General features: G+C 34.3%; 2 protein-coding genes across 2 annotated transcripts; one reads left to right on the forward strand and one right to left on the reverse strand.

Annotated features, from left to right (window-relative positions):
• Positions 1–3,508: 3,508 nt before the first annotated feature.
• Positions 3,509–4,157, reverse strand: LOC139893128 (histone H2B.5-like). The gene has a single exon (XM_071876265.1). It carries the CDS (start codon positions 4,114–4,116, stop codon positions 3,700–3,702), a length of 417 nt encoding a protein of 138 aa, XP_071732366.1. The 5' UTR covers positions 4,117–4,157; the 3' UTR covers positions 3,509–3,699.
• Positions 4,158–6,549: 2,392 nt separating this feature from the next.
• Positions 6,550–7,512, forward strand: LOC139889748 (uncharacterized). The gene has a single exon (XM_071872684.1). It carries the CDS (start codon positions 6,550–6,552, stop codon positions 7,510–7,512), a length of 963 nt encoding a protein of 320 aa, XP_071728785.1.
• Positions 7,513–10,141: the final 2,629 nt, after the last annotated feature.

Consider the following 10,141-nt stretch of genomic DNA (forward strand, 5'->3'; position numbering starts at 1 on the left):
AGAATCAATGTTATTAAACGAGTAATGTATACGTGCATCATCTTACACAGTATTGAAGATAATGGTTACAACATTGTCGAAAATGATAGGGTTTATGAACCCGTTACTAATTTGCGAACAACTTGGATCGAGAGGTGTGAAACATACAAACGAAGGATGAAAGAATTACGCTATAGGGATATGCATGAAGGCTTACAATCGGTTTTGGTTGAACATATTTGGGCTAATCGTGAGTAGTAGTCATCGATGTAGATTTTAATTTCCATCTTTATTATTTTAGTATTGTGTTTTTTATTAAGTATTGTCTTTTTTCATTAATGACATTTAGTATTTATTTAATTTTATTATTTAAATAATTATTAAATTAGATAAAAAAAATTGAATTGGACACTGAACGATTTCGCCTGTTTTGGCTTCAGTGTTATGGAGAACACTGAAATTGGAGACCTACTTTGGTGTCATGACTCCTTGTGCTCCAAGTTGAGCTTCGATCAACTAAACTAGACAGTCGACCGACTGACACGCATACAGTATATAAACGGGTTACGAGTTTATTGGCAAGGTTACACACTCTATCAACCCTAATCGTTCGCAACTGTTCTGCTATTGTCTCCTACCTCCAACCCACCGAATAATACAGTTTAGGTTCTGTTCTAATCTAGATTTAGAGTCTAGGTTTGACTTATTCGATCCTGAGATCATAATATTATTCGATTAACACTTAGTCTATAGTTTTTCACTTTTAGATCGAGTTAGTCTGATTCTAAGATCCTTAAACAACGTCTACAGAGTGGTATCAGAGCTACAGTATCTGAATTATTCGTTTTTAATCAAACTTTATAGTGTGTTTTGTGGGTTCTTGGTTAAAAAGCATTTTTGTGTTCGATCCGTGATTTTAAACGTTAAAGCTTGTGTTTTTATTGTCTTCGAGTATTCAGAATAGTGTTATTAAAGCTTTCTACGTCTTGGTTTGTGTTTGTTTATCAAAAAAAGGTCCCTAGATCGTTCTTTCCTTAAAACCCTAGTTTTTGTGACCTGCTGCTGTCAAGAACATAGCCGACCGATAGAGTCCCACGGTCGATCGATTGAGTTTTAAGTTACAACTGTTTGTCTAGCCAACCAACCGACTGTGTTTAGTAAGACCATCGACCAATAGAAAAGACAATCGACCGTTTGTGTTGGACCATACTTAGACCATGGACCGTTGGAGTGAGACATTCAATCGATTGAGTTTGTAATACCAAGTGAGTGAGTGTAACAGGCTACCGACTATTTGACTTTAGACAGACGACCGACTATGTGACAATCGACCGTTTGACTTCGACAATCGACCGACTGATGACTGTGTTTGCCAATTGACAGACAGTATATCAGTTTTTTAATTTTGAACAGTGATCTTGTGTTGTGTTTTATTTCGGTAATTTGCAACTTAATGTAAAGTGGGTTGAAATTACTCCATTCGTTATGTATGAGTCGTTTATGACTCAAACAATGTTAAAACTTGTGTAGATGTTATGTGTCTAAATTAAATGGGTTTTTGAACGTATATTAAAATTTTGGGTGTAACTTGTGTCAAAATTTGGAGAGTGTAAATTTGGTTAAAGTGCTGCACGTCTGGGTACGCTTTAGAGCGCGCCGCGCCGCGCCACACAACGTGAAATGGGAATAGTAGCTGAAACTTTTTGGTGAAGTTGTTTTCAATTATACTGCGCATCACGCAGATACTTGGCACGCCGCGTAGTACAACAAGGGTCAGAGTCAGTCAACTTTTAAAAAAAATCGGGTTGAAGGGCATTTCAAGTTGGTATCAGAGTGGTGATTTAAGAGACATAGATAATCATTAGTGCCTCTATTTTTTTTTTAAACGGCGATTGGGATCACCCGTGGGGGACTAAACCACCCGTTGCGATCATCTCCCGTTTCGACTATACCGATGCAGCGATAATAACCCCGCCCCCATCGCTGCCCGGGGGGAAACCTTGAAAACGATCCAAGTGCACGATCAAGTAAAACTCCCCTCCCCTTTACCCCCCAAACGATATGGGAAAGGTGTCATTGGTGGATATTTCATGGCAGGGATGAAATTGTATTTTTAATATGTAGCCAACGGGGGTCAAACTCCTGACCTCCCCTAAAGGAGGCAGGCCACCAACCGTTGGACCACATCACAACTTCATCATTAGTGCCTCTATAACAATCACAACATCATTTTTGGTCGTTTGTTCTCGACAAGTTATGTTGCTCCGGATAACTCTATAAATTCTCTTTGCACGGGTCTTCAGTTAACAAAATAAACCATTGAAGCACTTTTACAGTTGTCTGCATGCGAATCACTTACGGCAGATTCAATAACGTCATTAATGTCCACACCTGTGTAGAGTTGAGAAACAAGAAAATGACTAACATCATGAGTATTAGAGTAAAATTTGGTAGCACTGGTAGGGAGACCGAATGCATTTTTGATGAATTCTAGGTGCCAAACGTAACCTTGGCCATTATGCCTAAAATGTATCATTTTAACGCTTGAACGGCGTTTGTATTCGAAGCGTTATAGAACTTCTGAACACGCGCTGAAAAAAACGGAGAAGTTGTCATTTATAAACCAAGGTTAGACAATAAATTCAAACATTCTATAAACTCAACAATGTGTTGTTCGATTTCAAACTGAAATTTGACAACTTCTAATTTCGATCGCCATAAATTAACATCACAACAAGACATTGTAAATTAAAAGTTAACAAATGAATAATATTAGCGAAGTATTTGTGAAAAATATAAAAAATGGATGTAGTCTATTTAGATTATCTTTAACCCTGATGGGCGTGTTGACATGTTGCTGGATGGGGGTAGGGTGCTTGATGGGCGTGCTGGTAAACTGATAAATAATAGGTGGTATGCTGAGTGACGTGTTGATGGGTAGTACAGAGGATGGGGTATTTTTTAATTCTTTTTCATTTTTCTTGATTTTAATTTTAGTTTTGTTTAATTAGTTATATTATTATTTTGTAATTATAAAAACAAATTAATTTATTAAATAAACTAAAATTAAAATTAATAATACGCTTACATTTAATAAACAAAGTCTGAAAAATAAAAAATTACAATAAATAAATAAAAGTACTAAATTATTTTATTTAAAATTACAACTTAATACATGAAAATGAAATATACATTAATTTGAAAACGAGTACATAAAACAGTGTTTAATTTTTTTCGTCGAACGATATTTGAATTGAATTGATAAACAGAAAACAGTGTTAACAAAAAAAAACACTGTTTTATTGACACTGTTTCAATTCAATTTAATGATATTTGAATTTGAATTGAATTTATTTAAAATTAAATTGAATTGATAAACAGAAATACAAATATCAATCATTTCACGTTAACATAAAATAAATAAAAACTATAATTAACAAAAAAAAAAAAAAAAAAAAAACAATAAATCATAACTAATACAATATGTCGATATCAAATATCAACAACAAACATTTTCCCTAAATAAAACAAAAACGGATCAATTCGAAAGATATATTAAAAAAAAAAAACTCCAACAAAACAATAAATTAACCATATTCATTCATTAAAACAACCGTAAATCCAAGATTTACATAAACTGCAACAAAACTACCCACAAAATACCTACCATCACCATACACCATTAAACCAACCATCATAATAAAACAACAAAAACCTAAATTAAGAACTAGTAAACTTAGTAACAGCTTTAGTACCCTCTGAAACCGCATGTTTCGCAAGCTCACCAGGCAACACAAGTCTTACAGCAGTTTGAATCTCACGTGAGGACAACGTGTTCTTCTTATTATACCTAGCCAATTTAGAAGCTTCTTGTGCAAGTTTCTCAAAAATATCATTAATAAAAGAGTTCATTATACCCATTGCTTTGCTTGATATCCCAATATCTGGGTGCACTTGTTTCAACACCTTAAAAATGTAAATCTTGTACGTTTCGACTGACTTTTTGTGCCTTTTCTTCTTCTTATCTGCTCCGGCTGCCGTTGTTTCTTTCGGAAGCTTTTTCTCGGCACGTGGCTTCTTCTCGGCTGCCGGCTTCTTCTCGGCGGCTGGCTTTTTTTCAGCTGCTTTTGGTGCCATTGTTTGAAAAAGTAAATTTTTATTAGTGTGTGCTGAATAAAGTCGTGTGGTGATGGTGATGAAATGAGGATTTGGTGTCTTTGTTTAAATAGGGTTTGGGGGAGTAAAATTGATTGGTGGAATGTGTATCACGCGGATTGTGTGTTTAAACCGTTGATATTGGAAATGAGATCTAGACGGTTGAGATTATGAGTTGGGAATTTGAAATTTTCGTTTTTTGTTCCTATTTTTGCTTTTGGCGGGTTGATGAAGTAACAAATGTCAACACGCGGAATACCACAGTTTAAAATTCCATTTGACTAAATATTAAGTAGATGTTTACATATTTTATTTGACTGAATATTTAGATGTTTACATTTACATATACTGTAAAGTATAATACTACTAGTTTATAAATCGCAAATTTGTAACATTATTTTAATAGAATTTAAGTAAAAATTATATTAACAAATTATTTTATATTATAAACGTAAGACAAAGGACTACTTGAGCAAGAAAATGTTTATTAAGTAAATAATAGGAGCCTTTCAAAACAAAAAATTTTATATAAGCCAAAAATGAATATTATATAGTACTCCGTAACATCTAATCTATAATTCACGTCTTCGCGAAACTTTAGAATAGATGATTATTTAGTTGATTATTGTTCATGTTTGTTTGTACATGTATATGTTTGTAAACTTTAGACTAACTCTATAGGAATATGAGACATTTACAAAACTGAAGACAAATCATATCACAAAACACACATTTCATTAATAACTAATAGCTCAACAATAAACCTTTTAATTCAACATAGAGTCTTCGAATAAATCAAAACACAAACATAAGACCAAATTAACCCGAAAGTTATTATCAACACTATTTTGAATTCAAAATAACCTAAGCATTAAGAAGTCCTAAATTTGCAAACAGTTTGAAATGAATAAGAAGAACCACAGCCTACATATTAACCAACATAAGACTAATGCCAAAAGACGAGGAAATCTGTTAGCAAGCGAAATCCCCTCAATCCATGGATCAAACCAAAAGCTAGAAAGAGATCCATTCCCCAACTTGATGGAAATAAGCGAAGATGGAATATGGTTGTTTGCGTGAATTTCTTGGACACATTTACAAATAGAAGCCCACGTGCCCGAATAATATCGATTAGATGCTATAACGCCTCCTCTATTAGCCCCATGTATCGCAGTTACAATCTTAGCCCATAAAGCATTTTTATTATTTAGAAACCTCCATCTCCATTTGTAGATGAGAGCAAGGTTGAGAGATGCAAGGCTTGAAACATTTAAACCACCCTTATCATGAGGATTTAGGATAAGTCTCCAATTAACCCAATGAATTTTTTTTTCATTGTCTTTTCCTCCCCAAAAGAACGAGGCACGCAATGACTCCATCTTTCGAATTACAATAGAAGGAGCCTTAAATAAAGACATGTAATAAGTTCCAAGACCTCCAAGAACCGACTTTATCAAGGTTAGCCGACCACCAAAAGAAAGCACATTTGCTTTCCACGAGGCAAGACGTTTCTTAATCTTAGCAAAGACTGGGTCCCAATTTGCCGCTTTTGACATATTTAGAGCTACAGGAAGTCCTAAGAAGAGGAAAGGTAAAGAGGCATTTGAACAGCCCATGACACCCGCAAGTCTGGCCACTTCTAATGCATGAACACCAATGCCGAAGAGACTCGATTTCTGAAGATTATTTTTTAGCCCGGAAACCGCATAAAAACATCCAAGAAGCGTTCCTAGGTTCAATGCGTTTGTATCATCCCATTCTCCGATAAAAAGAGCATCATCAGCATAAATACAGTGGGAGATTATCTCACCACAATTAGAGTTCCCCACACGAATGCCCTTAAAATCCGAGTTGCTTAAAGCATCTTTCATTGCCGCGGTAAGACCCTCCATTCCAATTATGAAAAGAAATGGAGATAGAGGATCCCCTTGACGAAGTCCACGTCCTATGAAGAATTCAGACGAAGGACTGCCGTTAAGGAGGAGGGATGCACTTGATAAAGTGAGACAAGCACGAATCCAGCTAACCCATTTTGCATCGAAACCGAGGTTAAAAAGCATAGAGAATATGTACTCCCAATGAATCGAGTCAAACGCTTTATCAAAGTCAACCTTTAACAACATCGCTTTTTTATGTCTTTTCTTGCACCATTCAACCACCTCATTTATAATAAGAGGACCATCCAGGATTTGACGGCCTTTAATGAAAGCCGTTTGTTCGGGACTAATAATATCATCTATGACCTGCACCAACCTGTTAGCAAGGAGTTTCGCTATAATTTTGTACTGAATACAGATAAGGCTAATTGGTCTGTAGTCTTGAACATAAATCGGGTGGTCTTTTTTCGAGATCAGAGAAAAGAATGAAGCATTGCATCCACGAGGAATACAACAACTATTTTCAAAGTCGAGAACCATGTTGAAGATGTCATCTTTGATAGTGTCCCAAAAATGTTTGATGAATCTGAAAGAAAACCCATCCGGCCCTGGCGCTTTGTCACAACCACAAGACCAAACGGCTTCCTTAATCTCCTCTTTTGTAAAAGTCGAGCTCAAAAAAGAAGAATTGATAGCCGAAAGCTGCTTCAAATTACTACTTGGGGAAACAACAGTTGCGCACCCTACAGGTTTAAACTTCAAATCGGACTTGGTTGCGGATCGTTTTCATGAAGGTAATTGGTTATGGTTTTGGAGACGTGAACCTAGGGGAGGTATTGAACTTGTTTCTTTTCTACAATTGTCTGATCTCCTTCAATCTGTTTCGATATCTACTAATGAAGATGTGTGGGTTTGGAATAATAATCCTTCACATTCATTCACTGTTGCCGAAGCTAGATACTTGATTGATCAACACTCTCTTGCTTCGTTTAATCACCCTACGGTTTGGCACTCACTCTACCCGGTAAAAATTAACATCTTTATTTGGCGTCTAAAGATGCACCGTCTTGCTACAAAAGATAAGCTTGCGGTCAAAGGTATTTCGCTTCCTAATCTTTCATGTGTTTGGTGTGATGCTCATCACGAAACAGAGTTCCATGTTTTTGTTGATTGCGAGATAAGTAGACAAGTTTGGGCAAAGATAGGTCTATGGGTTAATATTAATATTCCGACTTGGCAGACGATGGACGAAATGTTGCAGTGGCTTGATAATTCTCCTCTCCATGAAAAGAAGCGATTAGTGGTGTTTAGTATCCTCTTTTCTCCGCTCTGGAATATCTGGCGGCTTCGAAATTGCTACATCTTCGAAGATCCTAGCTTCAGAATCGTCCATGTTCTGGATAACATTATTGTTACGTCTTTCTTTTGGTTATTTTCTAGATATAAAAAAACTAGGATCAATTGGTCCGTGTGGTTGCAAAATCCATTGGACTCCTTGTAATGTTTTGTATTTTTTTCCTAACTCTTCGCTAGTTTTTTAATAAAATCTTCTGCTGTTCTAAAAAAAAAAAAAACCAACATAAGACGCTTGTTGTTTTAATAACATAGATTTGTTATCTTCCATTTTAAGTTCCAACGATGTCAATCCATGGGTGGTCTTCGATATTTGGTAGTTTGAAAGAATTGGAGGTTTCATACCACATTACCACACTTGGACATTTCATTTGATTTCTACATAATGGGTTTTTTGAATTATACCAACAGTTCCGATTGTATCAAATGATGGTATAATTATGTAAAATGGGTCCAGTATCAAACGTCACTAAACTTGGTAACTAACTTAAATGAAGATTATTTTATTACTTATATAAACACGCTGCAAGACGGTTGTGCAGAAATTTAATATATGTGAGATTTATATGAATCAATTCTTCAGAAGAGATTATTGATACCGTCAATCAACCTCGTGACAAAAAGTAAGCGTAAAACTAATAATAATAATAATAATAATAATAATAATAATAATAATAATAATAATAATAATAATAATAATAATAATAATAATAATAATTGTAACGACCCTGGATTTTCCAACGTTCATTTATTAATAATTATTATTATTAATACGTGTAATTAAACGAATGTATGTTATTACATTTACATGTTGCCATGATTGCCCGAACTTGACTTTAATTGCCCGAAACGTCTTTGTGACACCCGGAACTTTCACGAATAATATTTTAAGATATTATTTGCATTCATGATTAATTTTATTAATCATTTTAATTAACTATGGTGATTAGTTAGTTACTTGGGCTTTATTTGGGTTTATTTGTTAATTAATGGAACTTGGACTTGTTTTATGTTAATGGACTCATAGATTTGGGCTTATAAGCCCACCCTACACCTTATTGGACTAACTAGTTGAAATGTCCCGTTCTTATTGATTAAAAACGTTCCATATTAATTGATTTCGTTGCGAGGTTTTGACCTCTATATGAGACATTTTTCAAAGACTGCATTCATTTTAAAACAAACCATAACCTTTATTTCATCAATAAAGGTTTAAAAAGCTTTACGTAGATTATCAAATAATGATAATCTAAAATATCCTGTTTACACACGACCATTACATAATGGTTTACAATACAAATATGTTACAACAAAATAAGTTTCTTGAATGCAGTTTTTACACAATATCATACAAACATGGACTCCAAATCTCGTCCTTATTTAAGTATGCGACAGCGGAAGCTCTTAATAATCACCTGAGAATAAACATGCTTAAAACGTCAACAAAAATGTTGGTGAGTTATAGGTTTAACCTATATATATCAAATCATAATAATAGACCACAAGATTTCATATTTCAATACACATCCCATACATAGAGATAAAAGTCATTCATATGGTGAACACCTGGTAACCGACATTAACAAGATGCATATATAAGAATATCCCCATCATTCCGGGACACCCTTCGGATATGATATAAATTTCGAAGTACTAAAGCATCCGGTACTTTGGATGGGGCTTGTTGGGCCCGATAGATCTATCTTTAGGATTCGCGTCAATTAGGGTGTCTGTTCCCTAATTCTTAGATTACCAGACTTAATAAAAAGGGGCATATTCGATTTCGATAATTCAACCATAGAATGTAGTTTCACGTACTTGTGTCTATTTTGTAAATCATTTATAAAACCTGCATGTATTCTCATCCCAAAAATATTAGATTTTAAAAGTGGGACTATAACTCACTTTCACAGATTTTTACTTCGTCGGGAATTAAGACTTGGCCACTAGTTGATTCACGAACCTATAACAATATATACATATATATCAAAGTATGTTTAAAATATATTTACAACACTTTTAATATATTTTGATGTTTTAAGTTTATTAAGTCAGCTGTCCTCGTTAGTAACCTACAACTAGTTGTCCACAGTTAGATGTACAGAAATAAATCGATAAATATTATCTTGAATCAATCCACGACCCAGTGTATACGTATCTCAGTATTGATCACAACTCAAACTATATATATTTTGGAATCAACCTCAACCCTGTATAGCTAACTCCAACATTCACATATAGAGTGTCTATGGTTGTTCCGAAATATATATAGATGTGTCGACATGATAGGTCGAAACATTGTATACGTGTCTATGGTATCTCAAGATTACATAATATACAATACAAGTTGATTAAGTTATGGTTGGAATAGATTTGTTACCAATTTTCACGTAGCTAAAATGAGAAAAATTATCCAATCTTGTTTTACCCATAACTTCTTCATTTTAAATCCGTTTTGAGTGAATCAAATTGCTATGGTTTCATATTGAACTCTATTTTATGAATCTAAACAGAAAAAGTATAGGTTTATAGTCGGAAAAATAAGTTACAAGTCGTTTTTGTAAAGGTAGTCATTTCAGTCGAAAGAACGACGTCTAGATGACCATTTTAGAAAACATACTTCCACTTTGAGTTTAACCATAATTTTTGGATATAGTTTCATGTTCATAATAAAAATCATTTTCTCAGAATAACAACTTTTAAATCAAAGTTTATCATAGTTTTTAATTAACTAACCCAAAACAGCCCGCGGTGTTACTACGACGGCGTAAATCCGG

The sequence above is a fragment of the Rutidosis leptorrhynchoides genome, chromosome 2, assembly GCF_046630445.1.
Source record: "Rutidosis leptorrhynchoides isolate AG116_Rl617_1_P2 chromosome 2, CSIRO_AGI_Rlap_v1, whole genome shotgun sequence".
Classification (NCBI taxonomy): Eukaryota; Viridiplantae; Streptophyta; class Magnoliopsida; order Asterales; family Asteraceae; genus Rutidosis; species Rutidosis leptorrhynchoides.

Coding starts and splice junctions, on each gene's coding strand:
- LOC139889748 (XM_071872684.1), top strand. CDS start 6,550: ATGTTGAAGATGTCATCTTTGATAGTGTCCCAAAAATGTTTGATGAAT.
- LOC139893128 (XM_071876265.1), bottom strand. CDS start 4,116: ATGGCACCAAAAGCAGCTGAAAAAAAGCCAGCCGCCGAGAAGAAGCCG.